The sequence below is a fragment of the Chelmon rostratus genome, chromosome 13 (assembly GCF_017976325.1).
Source record: "Chelmon rostratus isolate fCheRos1 chromosome 13, fCheRos1.pri, whole genome shotgun sequence".
Lineage (NCBI taxonomy): Eukaryota > Metazoa > Chordata > Actinopteri > Chaetodontiformes > Chaetodontidae > Chelmon > Chelmon rostratus.
Window position 1 is genome coordinate 23,381,862 of NC_055670.1, and position 23,992 is coordinate 23,405,853.

Genomic DNA, 23,992 nt, shown 5'->3' on the forward strand with positions numbered 1-23,992 from the left:
CAGTCGTGCCTTTTGCTCAGGTCTGGTCCGATGTCCCTCCAGCAGCAGCAAGACCCTCAACACTGGTAACTCAGAGAAATAAACCATTAGAACTTAAGACAAACTAAATAGACAAAGTGCAATGTGACTGTACAGAAGCTAACTAGATGCGTGTGCTACTAATAGAAACCACTGTACTGTCAACTTATGCTAAATAAATATGTGTTGTATGAAACCAAAAGGTATGTGTCATCCTTAATGTATTTGCTGTCTGTATGTGGATGTCATGAGGTCAAAAAGGTAAACTAAATGAATAATTAAATGTAAAGAAAACTGAGGTGAGTGTAGGAGGGTTACCGACATTTATACCAGCTGTGTGGCAGCAGTTGCAGCCATCACAGACTCACCTCACACCTCCTTCACAAACAGAGACTGGAGACCAGAGGCCTTTACTCTGACAAACAGGCCGTGGGCTCCTCCAACAATAGGTTTCCAGCCAAATTTAACAAAGTTTTAACGAGTTTCCAGAAAATCAAGGCAGATTTTCACTACTGTCTCCTACCTGCAGTGTAGGCCTGGTCAGCTGATTGGCTGTGAGTGTCAGGCCAGTGAAAGCAACACATTCACTCACAGCTGCAGACCATCAGCCCCTCCGCCTGATTTCAGTGCTTCTGTATGAGCTCTGCCTGCCATCACGCGTAATCGGCCGCATGCGTGTTTCCACACGCTGTTCAGTGTGTGTGTGGACAGCGTGAGGCCAACCGGCGTGGAGAGGAAATGGACCGAGGGAGAGTGTTGAAAGGAGAAAGTGCAGATAAACGCTGCTAAATTACAGATTTCACAAGCAAGAGACTCCGTCAGTGTTATAAAAAGAACAAACAGACACAGGGTCAGTGCATCGTAACGGCACAACCACCTTCACAGAGTTCATCCTACGCTTTAAAACAGGAAGAAATGGCATCTACACAGTAGATAAGTGGGAGATGCATCTGGAAATACTATGAAAGATGAAGAGTTGGCAGGAGGAAGAAGCTCCAGAGCTTCACGATGATCAACATCAGTCCACTCAGAGCTCTGAATGTTTGTTCCTGCAGCCTTGATTATAGAAGCACCGTCGACCAACTCTCAGAACCGAAGACGCTTTGCTGATTTTGATCATTCAGAAGCAGTTTTTGCACATGCAAATAAAACCATTCCCAGCCTGAACTCCGAGCAGCTGCGAAGGAAAAACTCTTCCACAATCTCAAACATCCATATTTTTTTTAGATATATAAGCTTCAGTGTGATATTGAGGTGTTTTTGTGCATTCATGAGGGTTCATACAGTACACAGTTTATAACTGAGCACGACTTGCAGACTCTCCAGCCATCCTTCTGTTTCATGTCTTATAGATTTGTATTGTATGTTTTGAAGTGTTTTCCTGCTCAGGGACAGCAGATGGAAATGTGGTTCACATGTTCATGCTGTTTCAGACACAGGGACTCACACAGGACACAGGAAATATTTCCTTTTTATTGAGTATCACAGGGAAAAGGAACAGGCCTATGAATACATGAATATCTGATTTGGCAGAGTCTTTCGTGTTTTTCCAGACTGATCAGCTCCTCTGCTGGGGAGTTGGTGATCAGGCTTTCATTATCTCTGCCAGCTCGGGCTGGATGAAGGCCGGGTAGGACAGAAGACCGAGAGCTGGAAGCAGGTGGGAGTTCAACACGCTTCATTTGTCTGACTGTTGTGTGTGGGATTGTGGAAGAAATCAATGCAATGAATGAAGTGATGAAGCTCAAGATGATAATTGCAAAACAAATCAGAAAAGTAGAATGAAAGTAGTTTTCATTACGTTTGAAGAGAACCACATGCAGTCCTGAGTCAGTGCAGGAGGATCACTGAAATCTCGATGAAGCCTCACAGCTCACCAAGTCTGTGGTTTTATAAACCTGAAGAGGACGACAGCCAGGGTGTGTGTTAGTTTGTGTGCTTGTGTATTTGTGTTGATGCAGCCTCCACTCTGCCCTCCAGCTCCTGCTTTACTTTCAGGACCCACACTCCTTCTCCCGCAGGACGGCCACCTCCTCCGTCGGCCGGGAAGTGAAGGCGGGCTCCTCGGAGCTCATCCTGCCTTCACTTTGTGCTGCAGAGACAGAGGTGGGATGGAAAGACGGATCATTAGGTGTGATTAGTTTGATTTTTTTTGGTCTGATTTCACTTAAAAAACCCCCCCAAAAAAACAGAAGTACTCCCAGAGCCCAGAAATGTGGTCCTCTTGGTTTCTCTCTGTGAAATAACCAGAGTTTGAAATAAAGGATCTGGGGTCTGTATTCGCTGCTGAGAATTCATCGTACATTTGTATCGTACTGATTTTATACTTGCTATATCATTATTTTATGCTGTGATTTGATGCATTGTCTTCATTTCTATTTTCATCCTTATAATCATTATCAAGCAGGTTTTATTCTCCATCTTAAAAATAATAATAAAGTTTATTATTATTGCAATTAAAAGCAGCACCTCTGCCTGTCAGCTGCAGCCGGCTAACTACAGCGACACTAATTCCAGTCAAAGTATAAAATAATGGCAGCCTCCTCCCCTAAATAACAGAAGACAGTTGTGGATTTGTTGGGGTTGTCAGGGCTGCCTTTGGCTCAGTGTGGCCTCATTATTCTGGGTTTACTGGCCAGTTTCTCCAGATCTTCCTAAGTAGAAGAGGAAGCTAAGGGCTTTAGAAAGTGCAATAACAGCCTCCTGGTGCATTATTCTAAATCTGTGTAAAGTAGCTGCAAATGCAACCGACTTTCATGCTGACCAGTTTCACAGGCCAACAGCAGCAGGGTTGAAATCCATCTCACATGAGCCTCGAGTGGGCATTTTGCAGGGTCCTGCAGGTCTGTGCTCTGTTGGTAGTGTAGGAGGTGAAGCTAAAACCCGTCTCACCCAACATCACCCGTCCTGATGGGAACAGTCCAACAGTGCGTAAACTGTGCATGCTAAACCGAAGCCCTCATTATGTAAACACGGCCCGGCTTGTCAACAGTATGACACGCACAAGATACGAGGATACAGAAAGAGGATCAAACAGGATGAAAGAGAATAAAGGAAGCATGTCAGGGAGCAGAGATCTGAGCCCTCAGAGCTGACGGATTACCGCTGTCAATCTGAGTGAGCTTTAGTGAGAAACAGTTGCATCATCTGAGAAGCTCTCCAGCCCTCGGGACACTGAGGAAAAACAGAGCTAAAAGCAGGGTGAGTGTTGGTTTTCCACTCACCGACAGCATCTTCCCGCCTGTGTTCCTTCTGTGACTGCTGTGCTGCACTGTGTTGCTGAACACCCAGCGAAAGTTCAGGGAACGTTTTTCACCAAAATGCTAATGGGACTTGTGGTTTGAGGGAAACTGGAATTTTTCAACCTGGACCCTATTTTCTCATGTTTTTGTGTCAAACTAAGTGACTAAGATCATTTTTGTGTAACCAGAAACAGCCGTTATATTGTTCTCCTCAAAACCACCAGACTCCATTGACAAAAACGGTAATTTTACCATAATCGTAAAAGACATGTCATTCAAACTCGACAGAAACAAAATAAAACTGCTGTTCCAACAATCACCAGCACCAGATGTGACATTATTCTGGTTTCACACCCTGCTGCAGCTCCGATGCTCAGACTACCTCTCGCTCCTCTCTTCATATTTTCAGTCCTGATATCATTACAACTTCTCTTTCATTGACTTTGCTGACTTTGACTGAAGGATTAGACTGCAACCGTTTTGCAGCTCCCACCTGCAGCGCTGTCGTTCGATACAGGACCATTTTAAAAAATTGTAGTCCCCTTTAACCACTTTGACACAAAAACATGGGAAAATTGGGTTCAGGTGGAAAAATATCAGTTTTTCTTTAATGTCTTTGATTTGGCTTCCATCTGTGACTTTTCAATCAAACAAACCAGTATTGATACCAGCTGTTGATCTGTTTCACTGATGGTTCAACCAGGTGACTTTACTGCACAGTTAAGCTCTGGAAGTGGACACAACTGTGGGTCATCTGACGTTTTCTTCTGGGAAAATTAACAGAACTTTAACTTCTAGAACTTCTGTCACTTGGTGAGTCTGTCTTTCTTATTTCTCTGTGATCTGCAAACATCAGGAAACAAACATCTGTTCAAAGCTTGATGTTGTCAAAGTACAAAAGATTAGTTATGACTAAGATGTTTTAGAAAAAGAGAGAAGTGTTGCAGATCCCCTCCTCCTGTCTGACCACCAGCCTGAAAACAGGCCTCTTTGAATCTCTCATCTATTGTCAGTAAGTGGTTCATGTGTGTGTGAATCGGCTCTTAATATCAGGGCGGTCAGGTTGTCCAGAAGCAGCCTCGCAGGGTTCATTGATTTGGACTCTTGGATGATTTGTACAAACCCACCTTCTGCCTGTCTACATGCTGTGGTGCTGGCTTTCCTTGGCTGCGGCTCCCCCCTCACTGCAGCCTGGATCTTCTGCACCACGTACCTGCAGGCTACAACAAGCACAACATGAACCTCCAGGACAGAGTCCGGTTCACTTTCAAAGATATCAGGTGTTCAGGAAAACTGTACAATACTCAAACCAAGGTCAACCCCTCTGTGACGTTTGTGTTTGACTATGCAGTTTAGGATCCAGTGTTTTTTGTGTCTGACCCTTAAAAAGAAATGTAATCATTGTTTTTATAATACGACCTCTTCTGAGTCTCCCAGCGTTGTGGAAGTGTAATATTAAATCACTGGAGTCCCATTTTCAGGGGAAATGAGCTGTTCCAGTGCAGAACTCATTATTATGGAGTGAAAAATCTGACAGTTCTCAGACTAACACCTCAAAGCTCATGCGAGTATTGAGTTTTCTGGCACCATCAAACCCACAGTGGAGAGAAATGAACGTCTGAGTTGAAACTCTCTGAGCCAAAGGTCGTCTGGAAGCCACAAGCTGTCATAAAACTTATCTCTTCATCTTGTTCATGAGATGTGAGCGAGGCCTTTTGTAGCCAGCAGAGGAGAGCGCTGCACTTCCTGACAGATAAATGCTGAGTCACTGTGACCGCCAGCAAAAACTACTGTCTGTTTGTCTGTCCGTCTGTCTGTCTTCCTCACTTGTCAAACAGAGGTGGTAACTCTGCTTCTGGTACTTCAGGAACAGATGAATTCAAGTTTTCGTTCGAGCTGAGATTCAGATGAATAACTGATGTGGCTGAGAGGACAAAACTGACCTTACCTGTTTGTTTGTTTGTCCCACTGCAGTCAGTTTCATCTTAAACACACAACTTATGCCACAGCCTTCTATCTGAGAACAGCCAGGACTCACCGTTGATGATCAGTCACACCATTTTTCAGGTCTGTGGATTTAAAGGTGTTGCCTCAGTGGTCAATCAGCTACAAAGCTGTTTTCAAACGTCTGTGTTCGTCTTCTGCAACCGGATCTCTTCCTCAATAACAAGCTCAGCCCTCCTCTGACAAACCTGACCCACCCCCTATGCTCCCAGCAGAGGAGTCGGCCTGCAGAGGCTTCACAGCTTTCACACATTAGTAGCAAACAGTCACATTTTTTCCTTCTAAAAAATATGTTAAAAAACGTTTTTTTCTATTCCAGACTGAACAATGAGTGTGTGTGTGTGTGTGTGTGTGTGTGTGTGTGTGTGTGTGTGTGTGGCCCATTAGGAGGCCTCTCTGGTCACATGTGTGAGAGCCACTGTGGGGTTTGACATTTAGAAATGATCGAGGACTGCAGTGGTGTTGCCAGGTCACAGCAGTAATGTAATGACAGCACTGCAATCAATGGACATACCCTGTCTGCAGGTAATAACACGCATATGAAGAAAAGGACAAACCTGTCTGCTGGGCTGTTCAATATTTGGTTAATAAGTAATGTTTTTTCTGACTGTAATAGCAAGCAATGAAATAAAATCATAATTGAGGAGATCCTGTAACTTGCTGAGACTGTTGGTGGCGGTATTGCGTCAGTGCGTTGTTTAACAGCTGCCTTAAAACGTCAAGAAGAAGAAGACGTCGCCGAAGAAGAAAAAGAGCCGATTCCAGCTTGTCAATGGAAACTGAAAGCAATCTCGAGCACTTGACAAGGTGGGCAACTGCACGCAACCCTTCATGACCAACATTTCTCCCCGGCTTCTGTCTAAGTTGTCGTGATATTCAGTGCCTGCTTTATGTTTGCTGGCCGTTAGCTGCTTTCCCACGTTGTCGCTGTAAACAAGACAGCCGCAGCTTCAGCTGGACGAGTAGCGTTCCGTTAGCCGCCGTTAGCTCCCTAACGTTAAAATAGCTTTGTCACAACCCAGGACATTTTTTTGTATTAAGGTTATCAAACCGCTACTGAATCAATCTAAAGAACGGGCATTCTGATTTTTATTAAATAGGGCTTCTATGGGCGAACAACATTAGCAGTGGTGTTGGTAGGCTAACAGTAGAGCTAGCTTAATCTAGCTAGTAGACGGATTCTGGTTTGTAACTTGAGTTTAACGAATGCTATGAATGACCCGGTGTATATACGTGTATATATATATATATATCACTTAATTGAGACGTTTAGAAGCGTTTCACCAATAATCAAGTTTGTAGCTGTATTTGATTAAGAGCTCTTTGTTAGATGGACTTTTTGTCCTGCTGAAATTTAATAACAGGCTAACGGTCATGCTGCCAGAACCAGATGTAAGTGTTGATAAACAAGACAACAACAGATGATTAAATTATGTAGTGAAAACTGGCCCAAAATGCCCAATAAGACATCACACTGTGGAGTGTAGGAACTCATCTCTTTGCAGACTTGGTCCTGTCACGCATTAGGTAAAAGGTGTGTAAAGAAGATATTAATAAGACATGGGTGTATTCATCTGCAGGCTCCTTCGACAGAGTGACTGATCCCAGCCAGAAGCAGAACAGTCTGCAGTCTGAAGTGGATAGGTGAAGCAGGTGTGGACGCATCCGGAGCCTGGAGGAGGACTGCTTCACCTGCGCAGAGAAGGATCACAGGAAAGGAAGGCGGTGGACACGACGAGTGCCGCAGATGGCTGGCTTCCTGGATAACTTCCGCTGGCCAGAGTGGGAGTGCATCGACTGGGGGGAGAGGAGGAACGCGGTGGCGTCTATTGTCGCTGGAGTTCTGGTCAGTGGGTCAGCACAGAGAATGATTGAATGACTGACTGAGTAGAGGTTGAGTCAGCTGCATTTGGAGTGTAAGCCCAAATTTGTTTGTTATGTAGAAAGAAAGTTGTTATATGATTTCCTTCAGAGCAAGGTACAAAAGACAAACTATAAAAGCGTGTAGACAATAAAGTGTAAGGTTGCATCAAAACCTGGGTCAAACAGTCAGTGGGGGTGTTGAGGGAGTCCTTTACCATGCTGGAATTAGCAGCGTGGTAAACAATCCAGACCAATAAACGCATTTCTCACATGGCTTCTTTTTGGCAGAATCTTGGTGAGAAAGCGCTTTGAAACTGTCTCTGCAAATGTTTCAGTTTTAAAAAGACTCAATGAAAGTTGACCACAGCGTCTCCACCACCTGTTGCTGTTTGATTATTAATCAGAGATCGAATCGAGCCGATCCTGACTGTCTGCAGCCTTTTATCACTCTTACTGTTTTAGATCAGTGAAGTCGTTACTTCACCATAGTGAGGTTGTGATCCAGACGCCTCTGGAAGGAAAAATCCGCTGGGAACTAAAACCAAAAGGAAAAAAAGTTGTTCCAAATATGCACGCAAGCTTCCAATCGGCTTGAAATGAGTTTAGCAGCATCTAATTTCCTCTGTGGTTTCAATTAATTGTATTTTATTGTGCCTGATACTGATAATGAACTCTTTGTTATGAGACTTAAGTTGTGAGACATGCACAAACGTTGGCTCTGGTTATTATTCATTACCGTCAGTTACTCTTGGAGCAAAATGGCAATAATGATCATTGACTTCTGGTGAGGAGGGAGGGGGGGTGGCTTCTGGCACATTCTCGTGATATATTCTAATCTTCTACGCTGATCTACTTTATTGCATATTTTAACGCAACTGACTGTAAACATGCAGTGAATTCTTGTAAAGGAGAATCAGGCTTCAACAATCTGTCACTAAGTGATAAGATGTAAAACCATGGCCCTTCCTGGAAGCTGACATCACTGTGTTTATCGCAGCAGCCTGTATAATGAGGATGTCGAGGATGAACTCGGCAGAACACAACCTCTCAGCTGACACACACACACACACACACACACACAGGAGAATCAGAATCAGAATAAAAAACTAATGAAGTTTCCGGTGGGACTTAAATGAGCAGTTGGCTGATTGGCCGGCAGCCGGTGCTTATGGGAGGCTCTGACTCATTTGCATTACAGTACTGATTTTAGATTTCTGAACTGACTCACAACACATTTGAGTAACATTTGTAGACATATGAAAACCATCCCTCTACCTGTTTCCTGTTCCTCAGCTTTGCTGAGATAACTACGCCGTCTATTTTTTCATGTGAACATGATGTGCCTCCACTTTCCGGATCCTTTCAGCAGAGGATTTCTCTTCAGTTACAAACTGATTATACACTCTGATAAAAAATAAAAAAAAAAGCTGATAAAAATGCTGTTTATTGTGGATGGAGGGCTGAAACGGACAGAAAAAGATGCCCCGCATTTACTCATCAGACTTCCGGTTCCATCTTTGATCCAGTTCCTGTGTGGCAGAATACACAGATTTCATTCACGTTCATTTTTTAGCAAAGATAAATGATCAAAAAGCACAGACTGTGTCGTCCGCAGGTGGAAATGACAAATATTAGATTATAGATTGTATCAAATGTATCTGATTAATGTTCGTGCCACAAAGTCTAAAATGAACCGTTTGGCAGCTTTTGATATGGACGCGACAGGAACAGCAGGGTCTCACCTTTTATTTTATCTTCCTGCCACCTGAATTACTGGCAGATGCAGGTGAACCTGCAGTTGCACTGTTCATTCCTGGAACGTGTGAATATCATAAATTGGTTCAGTACAGCATTTCTCTGAACACTGGGGTGCCATTGTTCATCCTGATTATTCTTCATTAATCTTTGCCTGACTGGGAGCAGCTTTTCCTGACTGCTGGTCCAGGACCAGCAGCGTTTCTGTTTCTTCCTCTGCGCCTCGTGCCATGTGATCAGAAGAACTTTTTAGGACTGTGCCACGTGTCATCCTCCATCTCCCTCAGTTTCTTAACTGCGTCTCATGTATTTGGATGAGTCAGATGTCAGCTCCGTGTTCTCTGTTCCCAGTTCTTCACAGGCTGGTGGATCATGATTGATGCAGCCGTGACGTATCCATCCCAGGAGCAGATGAACCACGCGTTCCACACGTGTGGCGTCTTCTCCACCATAGCATTCTTCATGTAAGTGCTGGGTTGTAGATCTGTCTGTGTGTAGAGATTATCAGTGACAAACCTCAAATAAAGACACTTAGCAGTGTTTGTGAGAGGCAGGCACTGCTGGTGGAAAGACCCTCAACCCCTCCTATAGGAGGAAGAAGTCCAGATTGAAGGAGACAAAATCAACTCGTCTCAGAGTGAGCGGAGACAGTGAGACATCATGCACTAGATCACCTAAACGTTATCAGCAAAGTGTTTTTCCTGCTACGACGAGCCAAAACGTCTCCTGTGAAAATGGTACTTGTCACAGTTTAGCAGGTGTGAAGGCTGCAGATACACAGTAAATGATATCAGCTGCCATTCATCTGATTTGCATGAAGTGAAGATAAACGAGCTTTGGAGCAGTGGTGTTTATTAGGGAGTTTAGTGCACGAGTGGAAAGACGTGAAAGAAAGTGTTGTCTGCTGCAGCACGTGGAATATTCTTGAAGACTCTGTTGGAACTGTGTATTGTTCCTGCAGAGGAAGGCTTATGTGTGAGGAAGTGTTAGTTAATATCTGAGTGTTTTCAGCACAACAGAAATATCACTGTTTGATTAAAAAGGCCTCCTGGAATTGATGTTGGTGTTTTTGGCTCATTGATTAGATCAATGCCATAAACAGATAAAAACTAACAGACTTAATATGGATTAAATATGCTGCTTCAAGCATGATGTAGCGGATAAGACATGTGATAAGAAATAAACAGTGAAGCAGCAGGCAAAGAACTGAAAAGAACAGGTTGCTGCAGACAGGCAGCTCAGCTCTGTCCTTTGAATCACTCTCCATAGCTCAGCTTCGTTCAGTGATAGAGAAACGAAATGGCCTTTTATTCTAATTATCAGGCTATGAAATGTTTTCTTTGTCAAACGACATGAGTAATGAAATAAATAGAAATAAAACCCAGTCTGAAGCCACATACCAAAGGAAGCTGACATCGAACATGTCAGTTTACACAGACAGCTGATTTCATTGGGTTTAGCTTTGTGTAGCTTCATGAGTTCAGTTTTATTTCCTCTTTGGTCATTGCTTAAGCAACACTGAAAATCTCTGACACGTGGTAACATCTTGTTTTTCTGCAGCTTCAGCAACAGGAAACACTCAAATTAACTGATGGATGGATTTTCCTGCTTCGCGTAACTGTTGACTGTTGTTATTTTCAGGATCAACGCAGTTTCTAATGGCCAGGTGAGAGGAGACACGTATGGAGAGGGCTGCCTCGGCAGGACAGGTGCGTTTATTGGTGCTCTCATTAGAAACTGCAGTTCACGCCGGTTTGATGTATATTCAGAAGAAAACAGAACAGATCGTGCTGTTTAGTGCGAGCACTAAAGTCACTCAGTTGTGTTTCCCTTCAGTTGCTTTCCCACATTTGTTTGTTGGTGTTGTCTTACAGACCACATGCATGTGCTTCCTCTCCGATCGGTTTCTCAGAGGCTTGATTGTCTTTCAGAGCGAGTTAAAATGCTGTGGTGCTTCCACAGAACAGCCACACTGGGTGACACCAGACTCTCCAACCAAAACCATACAGGCCCATCAAAGTTACGTCATGTTCATTTTCATGTTAATAGTGGCCTCTGTTGCTTCATAATTGGAACACTGTTCCACTTCTTTCCAAGCTACATGATTAAAGAGCACTTTTGTGTGCATGTGTGTGCACGTGCGTGCATGTGTCTGATTGCATGCACACAGCAGCTTCCTTTTTTAATGAACTCTCTGCCAGTCAGAGTTTTGAGTGGAAACATTTGTGTTTAGTAAGCCGGAGAAGATAAGACGACACTTTATTAATCCCACGGCGGGGAAATTAAATTAAGACACAACATCCTGCTCTCAAACCACAACTAGACAACTCGCATGAAGTATTAATGCATCACGTTAGGTGCGGTATATGCACAGAAAACGCTGCCATGGCTCTGTTTTCAGGCCTTGCATTTTAAATACTGATCATTCTGTGTAGCAGCCTCGTTGCCGCGGGCGCTGCTGCGCTGCAGATGATCCAGTGGGTGTGTTCAGCTGTCAGGGTGCAAAGATCAACGAGTGAGCTAATGAAAGTGATTAGCATGTGTGTGTCCTTGCAGGAGCTCGTCTCTGGCTGTTTATCGGCTTCATGATGATGTTTGGCTCGCTCATCGCCTCCATCTGGATCCTGTTCGGCGGCTACGTGGTGCCGAGTGAGTGCCGCTTGTCGTTCTGTGCTTCCGCTGATACTCTGTCCAAACATTTTATCTGTCAAAGTAACTTAATCTTCATGACGATTCAATCAATGTCAGACATTTAATGATTTTGAATTGTCCATTCTCTTTGGATACTTGGTAACTTATTGTCACATCAGTAGACGTGTATATCGTTTTCTGTTTTCCAATTCAACACCCAGACAGAAAACCATGCAACCAAGTCAAACAGTCAAGGACCAACTGTTATAGTGAACCAGTGATATGAGGTCATGATGAATTATTTGGTGCCTGTGCTCTATGAACCAATCCAGCGTAAGCATAGCAGCTTTAAATGACAGTCTGTCAGGTGCTCTTATGAACCTTGAAACATGTTTTTTTGCTGTTGTGCCGTTAAAAGATTCCTCCCAAATGTGCTTTGAGTGAAAGTGATACAGATTCCTCATTCTGTGCAAAAATGCATTTGAAACTTAAAGCGAACACGAGGCCTCAGCAGTTTGAGCCGGAAAAACAAGTGTTTGTCTTCTGAAGTTAGAAACATTTAAGGACTCAGTTCTGCTTTTGTGTTCACTCGTTGAGCTGCAGTGGAGACATAGTGTCGCAGAGAGGGAAGTGTTAATGGTCAAAACACAATGATAATGCTGGAAGATTCACGCTTGATCTGTGGATATTGTCCCCCATCACGGACATGCATTGGAAGACTGTAGTGAATGGTCCAGTATGAACAGGACTGATCGCAGAAAGCAAAACCTGTTTCGGTGCTCGTATCGGAACCCAACTAAGACGCACTCAATACAAAATAGTGAGCCTGTTCCTTCAATTAACACCAGAAGGTGTGTGCTCCCTCTCAAACTCCAAACTGCGATGCCAAAATGGTATCAATAAATTTGTGACAGTATGTGACAGCTGCAGCTCAAAGCCACAAAGTCACAATAGCACAAACTAACAGATCGAGGCAGTGGTGGTAAAATTACTGTTTTTATCAAAGGAGTCTGGTTTGGACGGTTTCAGGTGTAATGGGCTGTCTGACAGTGAGCTAGAGCAGTGAAACAGGGCACTCCTGTCCCAACTTGGTTGAAACGTGTTGCTGCATCAAATTCAGAATAAGCAGATATTTCCAAAAATGAATGAAGCTGATGACGTATGTCAAAAGAGATGAGCAATTTATCAATGTTCTACAGAGACTCATGTTTCTCCTTTACAGCCCTGACATGCAGAGAACATCTCTACAAGTCAGCAGCTAAAGCTGTGAAATGTTTGGTTTCAGTGTCTGCAGTTTACTCCATCATGACCTTTGTTTTACTGCAGTGACAGAATGATAGATCCTGACATGAGCTGGAAAAATCCCATTTCCTGTCTCAGACATCGTTGCTGTCGTTATCTGCTCTATCTCAGCGCAGCGTTCAGTGTTCTGAAAGGTTTATTTTAAAAAGCACGGATATCACATCTGAGGCGCTGCAGCAGAGCATTCATTACGCCCTTTTGGTGTTCTCCTCACCCTCACCATCTCTAATCCAACAGCCAATCACCACCTTCCTCACTGCCAGCAACATTAAAGCTCCTTCTAGAATCAGGAAGTGCAGAGCAGAATGGAACACAGTCACTGTGCAGGTGAAGAGCACTGACCTGCTGTTTGATGTCCAGATGGGAAATCTGATGGTTGCATCATTAAACCTCACACACATACACACACACACACACACACACACACACACACACACACACACACTGTCAGAGTTTCAGCTCTCTGTGGTTGTTGCTTTTTATTTCAGTATAGTGGATTATACACAGTTGTATTTATGCTCAGTGCTGTCAAAGAACAGTATTTAGTGAAGTTAATGAGTTATTTTATACTCTTGCAGTTGTCCAACAACAGAAACTGAAAGTTCTTGAAGAACACATTTATTTTATTCCACCATTTTTTAATATGTTAAAAAAACTGAAATGCAAAATAAATGAATATAGCTGCAAGCAGTGATTTACGGATGAAACGAAGGAAGCAGCTCAAAATGAAACCTGCGAACAGCAACGGCCGAGTTTCAGGCCTCACAAAGGTGAAATATGTCACTTCAGCTACTTTAGTTTTGTGTAAACTTGTTTCGCAATCAGCCTGCAACATTTTAATAAGTGCGCTCTCAGAGTTCCTCCATTTGTCCCCTGTCATCGGACTGGAGTGAAACTGGATGTGTATGTTCAGGGGGGAGCACAAGCTGTGATGACAAACAGTCAGTGATGGCTGTGATTGTGTGTGTGGACAGATATTACTCACCTTGTGGGGACACATATGACTCACCTTCCTTATTGGGACAATCCCATGTCCTCATGTTTCTGAGGAAATGAATGCAAGTCTAATGTCTCTGAGAGTGAGGGAAACTGTCAGTGTGACAGTATGAGGCTTCAGCAGTCTGAGCTACACAAGTATCAGGACTGTCTTTACTCAAGGACAACCTGCTGTTTTTTTACTGGAGCTTTCAACTGCTTTCAACCCACGACAGCTGAGCAGACTGTTCTGGCAATCCCCAGATTCAAGATACATGATCAGCTCAATAGTTTTTTCCTGCCACTTTCAACCACATCTCAGACTACCAGGACGTGTCCCTCCGCCCTGACTCCACTGGATTTGTCTGAGACTGATGAAGCTCCATATTAGCTTTAGCTGCACCTTTCATATAAGATCCGTGGAGCTTGTCCCCCATGTGTCACAGTGTAGTTTATTACTGCTCACTTTAAGGTGAGACAGTCAGTCCTCACCTGCTGCTGAGTTCCACCTGTCAGAGGTGTTGAACAGGTGCTGATGTACCATCAAGTGACGTGCTTCTCCCCCCCCAGAGGAGCTAAGTCCAGCTCAGTGTCAGACTCTCAGTCATGCAAACAGAACAGGTTCATCTTCTCTCTGACTCCACTTAAACACTGAAGCATCTGTTTCAGAATGTCTTTAATCGTTTTTCTGTTATTGACTGTGGTTTTTCTGTTTTTTTCTGTTTACCTGTTTAGAGAAGGAAGTGGCGCCCGGGCTGGCTGTCTTCTTTCAGAATGCTTTCATCTTTTTTAGGTGAGTACAACACAAACTGAAATGAACAAGTTGCAGTAGGTGTTAAAAGACCACCTACCTGTAAAGGTAGAGGAACCAGGAGTGTGTTGACATTTTTACACAATATATGGCACAACATATATTTTAATGAGTGGTCATCCACCTGAGATGCTGCTCTCTCTCAAATGGACAGGTGGACTGGTCAGGTGTCCATGTTGTGATGTCACACATGGAGTTTTGTAGAGCAGGTTTCAGCACCTGAATCAGGGTCTAGCATCCAGACAAGTCTAACATAAAAAGAAAGACTTGAGCAATGCACGGCTAAAGTTGTTAAGTCCGGTGGATACAAAGTAAAGTCTGATCGTGCTGTTCCCGTAAACCTGCAGAACACCACAGTCTCTGGTAATCTGCAGATCCAGATTACCCCAGCATTAAATATTCAAGAAACTCTGAACGATTATGAGTGTTTGCTCAATCAGCTGTGTCTGCCATGATTCCACGTTAATTTAAAAAGAAACTTTACAGAAACACCCTTCGTCTGATTGGTGATGGATCAAGCTTTATCAGAAAAGTTAGCTTTATCAAGCGTTAGCTTTAAAACAGCTTTATCAGGGGCCTGGTTCCATTAATCCATCAGGGAACTGCAGAGGGATTCGGACTGGCTCACTTTAATTCTCAGGGCTGACTCTGCAAAAAGGAATCAAAGTCAGGATTGTGAAAGCGCTTCAATAAAAGTACAAAGAGGCAGAGAGACCAGTAGCTGCAGATCAGTATCAGCAGGAAATACCTCGCAGCAACATGTTGTTTCCAGTAATGGGTGTTGCTCAGATAATTGTAAAAGGAAACTGTCGGCGTCTTGGTGTTAGCGGCACTCCCACTGTGGATACCTGCAGCACAGCTTTAGATTTACAGTGTGAAACAGATTTCACACCACACCTGGATTATATATGATCCACGATATTCCCCTCAGGTACTGCGGGTAACTGCCAAACTTCAACGTCATATCGAAGACAGGGAACATGAGGATATGGAAATAATGTCATTATCCAAAATCATGTAGCTTCACATATCATGAAACATGAATTATTACATCATCGTTCACCCAGTGGTCACTTTATTAGGTACACCTGTAAACTCTAATGCAGTCCGATAAGTGTTCTGCTGTAATGCCGACTTTTATGATGCTTTAGCATTGAGGTCGTAGGTAAAGGCAGTGTTGTGCTGGAGATGGTGATTCTCATTTTTAGATCTTTCCCTTTACATATATGGAGGATGCAGAACATGACTGTAGAAACACCAGCTCAGAGATGTGTTACTGAAAACGAGAAGGTAATTGAACCTCTTTATTTTCCTGACAGTCAGAAGTCTCCTCCAGCATCAGAAGCTGATAGAAAACACAAACTGACCAATCACAGATTTCAGGAGGCAACACGTCAGCTAGGCTGTAAACTATAGATCAACCTTCACGTGTTTCAGTGAGGGAATAATTCTGAAAGTCGCCAAAAGTCAGTCCAGTGATGCAACACACACAAAGTAAAGATGGCATAATGGGAAACAGTGTGTATCAGAGCCTAAAACACACTTCAAATAAGACTGAAGAGGCAGACGTTTGACCTGTGTCATGTATGTGTGGATTTGATCACAGACTGATGACACACGATGGTTGAAAACATGTCAGGCGGTGGATTTCTTTAATGTACGCTGAGACTCTGAACCCGAGTGATGGAAAAATCTGTTTTCTCTCTCTGCAGCACTCTGATCTACAAGTTCGGCCGGACTGAAGATTTATGGGGTTAGAGAGTCTTATTACTGACTGTGTGTTACTGGCACGCACACACGCACACACACACACATACACACACAGTGAGTCAACATGTTTTTGTAACCACCACAAATTCATGAATTTAGAGTATTTTATCACTGGCATTTGCTTTTTAAAGAGAAACTCATGAGTGCTGCTACACACACACACACACACACTCTTTATTTGTGTTAGAAGCTTTTGTAAATGACTCGTTTGGTTCAACCTGTATCTGTGCTGTTCTTGAGAAAATCCTTTTAAAAGTGTTTGTATTTAAAATGAGGGAACTTTTATCTGTTATTGAGCTCCTTTTGGTTTCACTGTCTCTGATGCATCTCAAGTGTTCATTCGTTTGTTCAGTGCGTTGAGGGCTGCGGTGAGTCAAAGGGAAGTCATCATTAGCGTGAGGACGGGCGTATTTATTGATGGAAATACATTTTGAAGTGGAAGTGAGGGAAAAGGCCACTTCCTTCCTTGTGCTGTCGGGACTCGAGCTGCTCAGCACATGCACTGGATTTTACTGTCTTTTAGGTGAGAGATGAGCCTCTCTGCCTCTTGTCGGTCTGACCCGTACTCAGGTCAGTTTCCTGTTGAAGGATTGGTGGCTGTCGTTCTGTCTCAGGATGAAGTGTTTTTTTAATTGTCTGTTTTGTCCTTGTTTAGCTCTTGTTTCTACCAGAAAATGTCCTGTAAAGTGAGATGTAAGTATTCCGTATACTTGGGATTTTTTTGGTAGTTTTTCAAGTATTTAAGTATAGAAGCGGTCAGACTGCTGTAGTAACAGTATTAAAGGACATGTGCAACAGATCGTTTTTTAATGTGCTAAGACTCTCGTACCGTAAAGCTTTGACCTGCATGGAGTCAGAATGAGAAGGAAAAACCCGCGAGGTGGGATTCAGACTTACTTCCCATCTTCTCTAAGCTACATTTTTAATGTCTGACTTGTCGTGAGCTTTAAAGTGAAAAATAAACTGTTTTCTTGGAGATGCTGGACCATCTGAATCTGTAGCTGTTGAAAAGCAGCAGAGGGCTGTTTGTTGTCACATGAGCTCTGCAGGACGCGATTCCCTTTTTACTCCAGTGATACCACAGCGTAGAAATACGTACACAAGTTTTACAGTATAAATATTCTTTAAGTTCTCATTGAGCAGAACGACCCAGTGGATCTTTTTTTTTTGATTATCTATAATCTATACTGCTGATAGTTTGTCAATTTCACTGAGGGATCAATAAAGTTTTATCTTTATCCATAATTCTATATCATGTTTTTCAGCTTCAACATATTAGATTTTTAAGCTATTTCTGACTTGCATGGTTTCAACACACCCAGGCTGTCCAGCAGTGTTCCCTTCTCAGTTCTTATTTGCCTGAAGTATAAAAGTTGTATGAACAAGAATAATTTTAATCATCTCAAATGAAACGTTGGCGTTTAAAGCTGCATTAGAGCTGATTTATTTCATTATATTTGGCCACTTACAGCAGCGAAACAAGCTGTGAACACAGTTCTGACACATTATCACCCCATTAGTGATCAAACGTTACACATTTAATCAATTGATAATACAAAATATTCAAAAGTGCAGCGTTAAAAACAATTTTTTGCCACAAAATTAACCAAAAAAAAAAAAAAAATCAATAAAGGGATGTCTTATTCCACCATCACTGAAAACAAACAAAATTTTCCCACACTGATTATTTCCACTTTAAACTGCCTTATTTTACCGACACCTGTAAAACCAACATGAACCCCTAATAAAGTGAGTCTTTTCATATGAAACCAGCATGTCGTCTGCGCAGGTGCAGCTGCTACAACCTCTGGAAGACGCGTATTAAAAATTGTCTTGATTTAACATGAACATAAGAGCTGACATTTTCATTTACTGCGATCACAAGAACAACTAATGTGATTTTAACCGCTGCAGTTTCTCTCTGGTGTCTGGTTTGCATGTTTTCTATCCCTGCGGAGAGTTTAGCTTTTATTAGGCCTCAGTTTGAGATGTTTCAGAGCTTTTGGTTGTGGTGCTCAATCCATTAAAACATTGTCATTAAAAAAAACGTCATCTGTGATGCGTCTCCATAGAAAATGTCCCAGTTAATTTGTCCACAGACCCCACTGTGAACACACAGAGCGCCGTGTTAAAACTGGCTGATGGGGTGGATTATTAACAGGAGTCAGATGAATTTAAGAGGACATTTAAAACCAAACTCTCTGCAGGGTTAGACACCTGAAATAAGGAAATATGTTGTGATTTAGGTGAACTGACCATTTCGATGTCTACAAAGGACACGACTGATGGGTGACGCAGTCAGCTGACCTACAGCGTCCTCGTGTGGGAGCACCAATCACGAAGCTGACCGTCTTCCCGTTAGTCTTTTATTGTGACTCAGTATCAGACCTGAAGAAGTCACACTGCAGGATTTCTGGACAAAACCGTTCAACTTACAACTAATGTACATAGAAAGTTTAAGAAATCATGGTGAGGCTCAACAAAGGAACACAGGAACAGTCAAAGTCCCGACCGGTGGGACTGTTAGCAGAAAATACAAGTTTTACAAGCTGAAAAACAGTCCAAGGTGTCAGAGTGCAAAATGAAGATCTGATTGGTAGAAAGATGTCACTCACACACAGGTGAAAGCTCACTTCTCTGCTTATCGATTGATTCATAAGAGCCGATTACAACAAATGAGTCACTTTGAAGGATCTTTTCTACATTTAAGGGCTTGGAGGCTGAATCCTCAGAGCCATGAAAGGCTGCTGTCTTCAGGTAGATTACACCTGTGCGTTTGCAGGTTGCTTTTTGACCCAGTTAATGCTGTGAGTGTTCCACACTGCTGCTGATCTGGGTCATTAATGCCTATAAAAGCACAAGTTGGGACTGGGATTTAAAAAAGTGCAAAGAAATGAAGCGATAATAAGCTAAAGTAGCACATAAAAATTCTGTTTGTAGAAACCAGCAGTGGTCTCGGCTCAAAGGGGGAACCCGTGGCGCTCTTCCCTAAAACTAGTGTCAAGTAGTCCACTTCTTCTCCTGAAGTATTTCACATAAAAAGGTGCGAAGACGCCACCGAGCACGCTCAGTTTGGCACACACACAGTCTCCTGTTAAAACCGCAACATGCACTGCGACTGTAATTCACAGCCATATTAGAGGGAAATGAGAGGGGGGGTTAATAAGTGTGGAGCTTATTAACTCGAGTGATCTGGTCTTTTCATTTTCTCTTTTCACTTCCCTTTTCTCTCTTGCGGTGAAAACGTGTTTTTGCTGTAAATCACTTATCTGTCGGTCTCCAGCTGACAGATCTGTGGAGGAATCAGAGCAGCGGGCTGCAGAGTGGCTTCAGTCGTCACCTCCGATCCCCACGCAGGAGGTGCAGGCGGAGCGCAGCTGCTTCCTACCCCACGGTTACAGAGGAAATTATGTCATAGTGCTCCTCAGTGGGGCTGATGGGATGGCACTGCTCAGGAATCGGCTCCAGGAGGAACTGAGGAGATCAGAAAAAACAGTCAAACTTATTAAAATACTGCATGTTTTATTCTCACCGGGAATAACTTCACGCAGCTGCTCATCAATCAGCTGGTTTTTGTGATTAATTGTGCAGAAATCACCCAATGGTTTGTGGAGTTTACGGATGTCAGCATCTTCTTCTGTCGTTTTTATCACGCTGACATCTGTTCAAGAGCTCATTTCTCTGATAGGCTTGGTTTAAATTATATATTTGATGCTATAAATAGGGGGTGTGATGTCATGATTGACAGCTGAGGGGCTGCTCGTGACTCAATCAGGTGGGTGTGTGAGATCACGACTGTGCAGACTCCGGCTCCAAAAGACGTCACGTCCATCTTTACCTACAGCCACTGTTTGTAGCCAGTGGAGTCCAAACCAACCAGGATCAGGTCTCTTCAATGGATTTACTCGAGTCAACATTAGCTAAACCTCGAATGACGAATGTGCACGTGGTCAACAACTTACTCACCCCAGTAAATCAATGACTGTAAATAAACGTTTCCAGAACTTGTCATCTTCATTAGTATTCACATCAATCTGTTCATGGAAGCTGCACACACACTGACACACACACACACACACACACACTCTATCAGTGTTGATGCTCACATCGCGTGGGATCTTGCACGGAGGCTGCAGCCACCTCTTGATTCTTCCACGCTGGAAGAGGAGGACATACGCCAAGACAGGCGTCAGCACGACCACAACAAGGACGACCACCGCCGACACCACGATCTCCGCCTGCTTCGAGTCTTTTTCTGAGAGCACACACACGAGCGCGCGCACACACACACGAGCGCGCGCACACACACACACGAGCGCGCGCACACACACACACACACACACACACACACAGACAGACAGACAGGGACAGAAGCAATCCATCACAACTCTTATCGCGTTCTGACTTCAGAGGATTTATGAGCTTCAACTTAATGAAACAAACATCATCTGATTACACAAACACTTTAAAAGACGGCCGTACTGCTCCTTTCTGCACACGTTTTGTTGCTTTCGCTGAGAATAAAAGCTACCGCTAACATTTCAGTGCCAAATCTCAAGCCAGTGGAATTGAAAAGGAGATTAATACACGGACTCAGGAACACTTCAGGAAACACAGTTTGACTGGAAATGACTGATTCTGGTTGCGCATGCAGTGTTGGCTGTCAGGAAGACTCACGGCAGGAACGTCAAAACCATCAAAGCAACAATGCGGTTCTTTAACATCTGAAGATCATTTCTTTTGGTTTTTGCTGGAAAACGAACAAGGTGCTCTTACTTGACTCAGGGACGAGCACACAGCGGGTACAGCTGGGCAGGCCGACGGGTTCGCTGAAGTGAATGTACTGCACCTTGGTGCAGTAACGCTGTCCCTCCTGCAGACCACGCAAGGACACTGAGGAGACATTGTCCTCATAGTGCTGCAGAAGAGTGGAAGGAGTTTGGATTAACATCTATTACATTTATACAGAAGACTCATACTTCGAGCTCACCACACAAACACTGATTCTAAATCTGACATATTGGCCGCCAACTGGTCGCAACAAAGGATTGGTAATACTGGACAAACTGGAGGCATCCTGATGCCTTCCTGTTCCAGTGAAGTGAAGTTTTGTAAAACAATGACATGGGTGTATAAGAGCAGTTCAGTTCAGAGGATAACCACCAGGGGTTCACGGCACTGACCATGAACCACAATGTCTCTGATTCAAATCCGGTTTCCCTCCCTGCTCTCAGCTGTGTATTAAAGACAAGTACACCTTCCTGTTCCGCTCCAGCTCTCTGATCTCTCATTTTTAACAATGTCAGTGTAGTGTGTTGTGTCCAGAAGACGCAGTCTCTCACCTCCAGCGGCTCTCCCTCTTTGCCGTAGAAAACCCTGTGTTTGGCGTGGTCTTGGTATTCCTGAGCCAGACTGTGGTTCCTGCTCAGATGCACAGTCAGGGAACCGGGCTGCGGAGTCAGGCTGAATTCAGGAGTACACGAGTCACCTGGAGAGCACAACAAACACACAGAGCGTTGACCACTTCTGCCCTCGGTCACCTGTCGCAGGTGTGAGGTCTCGCATGAATCACACACAACCTTTCAGACCGAAAATGAATCTCAAATACGTGCATTTTAACCTTCAACTCAATCTATAACAACGATTGCAGTGAAGTGAGGAAGGCTTGCTGTGGGTTTGTGAGGCCTTCGACACTTGACGCCGTGTGGTTCACACTGTGGTTAGACTGGTTAACACCCACAACCTCTGTTTTTAAATATGCAGGTCTGTGCCAGCTAGCAGGCCACCGTAAACAGAAAGTCATCTGAAGAGAGTCTGAAATCAGTCATTTTCTGACTGAACGTTTGATCGCTGTAAGTCCAGCATGACGGGCCTCCTGAGGGATCTTATCCTGGGTCTTCAAATGGCTGAAGAGGCCGCATGAGAGCCGTTCTGACGGGAACCCTCACAATCATGTGTCTTTCAGGACTGCAGCAACGTGAGGGTCTTATGTGTGTTTAGTCTATTAGAAAAGACAAAAAATAAAAAAACTAAAGTGCTGCCACTGAGAGCACTGGCTCTGTCTGCAGGTTTCTCACCATGCGTGCTACAGGCCTCCACCTGGGCGGAGTTCAGCCCATGTCGCTCTGCTCGCACCCGCAGCATCACACAGCCCTGCTCATCCGTCGCTTTGGTAACCGCGACATCACACGAATTTGAAGGTATCTGCACGCAGGCTGTAACGTTTATCCACTCATCGCTGTCGAAGCTGAGGGCAGAGAGCAGAGACCGCAGGAGATTTACATCAGAAAGGGAAATACATTGTTTTTTTACCGAGCAAAGAACCGTCAGCGAGCTGCGTCTGCATGAATATAACCAGTACGTGAATGTGCCTCTCAGCAGCACACTGCAGGTCTGACATGCGTCCACACAGGACAGAAATGTCCAGAGTGGATTCACGGCAGAGCTCACCTGCTGTACTGAACGGTGTAGGTGATGTTTCTCTCCTCGGTGGCGGGGGTCCATGTCAGCTGCCACTTATTAACATGGACGTTCTGTGGCGGTGTGGGCGGCGCCTCAGACAGCACTGGAACAGACGGACATGGACAGACGAGCAGATCAGAAGTGCACTGATTCAATCGGATGCATTTCTTTTAGGTTTGACCGTTTTCAATCCACGTTATAACTTCTAATATTAAAGCCATACAATGAAAACCAAAGCTCCAAAATGACTCATCTTTTTCATGAATTTTTGAATAATTTTAGCAGTTTTTAATTTATTTTTTTCAAATGATAAGATTAATCCTGATCCTGTGAGCTGCCAGTCAGAAGAGCCATTTCTGATAAAACAGCTCATCACAAACCAACTTTTCAATTTAGCGGCGTTTTAATACAAGGTCTTATTAAACTGTACCTTTTCATTCATTCATTCAGAATTGCGTTTAAAGACGGACACTGATGGGCTACACAGTTTGGATCTCCACCAAACCAAACGTTAGCATTTCGGGGAAAAACAGACGCGACTAGCCAAAATTGGCCATGAACATTTAAACAAGCGTTGCGTTAAAACAGTCACACCAACTTTTTAGTTTTATTAAGATTAAGTGTTGATGATAGATTCACGTTATGCCGATTTTACCACGATGATTTATATGAATCCTGTGTAACATCAAATCATATTTTGAGGGACGTTCAATTCCGCTGACATAAAAGAAATCTTTAAAAGTGAGATTTTTTAAATGGAGTCTGGCTTGCTAGCTTAAAACCTCTTCCCATTATGAAAGACAACTTTTTTTGTTCTGGTCTAACGGTGGGGGCCGGTGTGTTAGCTTAGCTTATCATATTTTAGGACACCTCTGCGTTTCTCACACACGCACCCACACACGTAGAGATGTTGCCTAATAATTAGCACAGCTAGGTTAGCTAGCTAAAACGAACCGCTAACGCTTTAATAATTACCTAGGACGACGAACTGGAAGCACAGCGCAATGAAAAACATCGTGAAAGCGTCATTTCGGAGGCTGCAACGAGTCCCTGAAGAGGTTTGTCTCCATTGTAGCTTCAGTCTGACTGTTGTACAACTCGAACAGAAAACCGTCTTCACTTCCTCAACTCGGGAAGGAACATGTCCGAGAAACGGCCC

General features: G+C 43.6%; 2 protein-coding genes and 1 long non-coding RNA gene across 3 annotated transcripts; 1 reads left to right on the forward strand and 2 right to left on the reverse strand.

Annotated features, from left to right (window-relative positions):
• Positions 1–1,471: 1,471 nt before the first annotated feature.
• Positions 1,472–5,432, reverse strand: LOC121616342. The gene is made up of 3 exons (XR_006007297.1): positions 5,299–5,432; positions 4,388–4,480; positions 1,472–2,110 (listed from the first exon to the last, which is right to left on the reverse strand). It is a non-coding gene; the product is annotated as an uncharacterized LOC121616342 (long non-coding RNA).
• Positions 5,433–5,991: 559 nt separating this feature from the next.
• On the forward strand, positions 5,992–17,616 carry LOC121615801 (transmembrane protein 50B). The gene is made up of 7 exons (XM_041950239.1): positions 5,992–6,071; positions 6,845–7,110; positions 9,234–9,346; positions 10,524–10,591; positions 11,439–11,531; positions 14,526–14,583; positions 16,314–17,616. The coding sequence occupies exons 2-7, from the start codon at positions 7,012–7,014 to the stop codon at positions 16,357–16,359; spliced, it is 477 nt and encodes a 158-aa protein (XP_041806173.1). The 5' UTR covers positions 5,992–6,071; positions 6,845–7,011; the 3' UTR covers positions 16,360–17,616.
• A 166-nt stretch (positions 17,617–17,782) lies between these two features.
• On the reverse strand, positions 17,783–23,992 carry ifngr2 (interferon gamma receptor 2). The gene is made up of 7 exons (XM_041950238.1): positions 23,809–23,992; positions 22,822–22,936; positions 22,449–22,618; positions 21,714–21,859; positions 21,148–21,289; positions 20,478–20,626; positions 17,783–19,845 (listed from the first exon to the last, which is right to left on the reverse strand). Exons 1-7 carry the CDS (start codon positions 23,846–23,848, stop codon positions 19,756–19,758), a joined length of 852 nt encoding a protein of 283 aa, XP_041806172.1. The 5' UTR covers positions 23,849–23,992; the 3' UTR covers positions 17,783–19,755.

What these genes read in the sequence shown, in the direction of transcription:
- LOC121615801 (XM_041950239.1), top strand. Translation starts at nt 7,012, where the DNA reads ATGGCTGGCTTCCTGGATAACTTCCGCTGGCCAGAGTGGGAGTGCATC. An exon ending in GGGCTGCCTCGGCAGGACAG is followed by an intron (nt 10,592 to 11,438) that starts GTGCGTTTATTG and finishes GTGTCCTTGCAG; the next exon opens with GAGCTCGTCTCTGGCTGTTT. An exon ending in AATGCTTTCATCTTTTTTAG is followed by an intron (nt 14,584 to 16,313) that starts GTGAGTACAACA and finishes CTCTCTCTGCAG; the next exon opens with CACTCTGATCTACAAGTTCG.
- ifngr2 (XM_041950238.1), bottom strand. Translation starts at nt 23,848, where the DNA reads ATGTTTTTCATTGCGCTGTGCTTCCAGTTCGTCGTCCTAG. An exon ending in TGTGCTCGTCCCTGAGTCAA is followed by an intron (nt 20,627 to 21,147) that starts GTAAGAGCACCT and finishes GTGTGCTCTCAG; the next exon opens with AAAAAGACTCGAAGCAGGCG. An exon ending in CGTGCAAGATCCCACGCGAT is followed by an intron (nt 19,846 to 20,477) that starts GTGAGCATCAAC and finishes TGATCTCCTCAG; the next exon opens with TTCCTCCTGGAGCCGATTCC.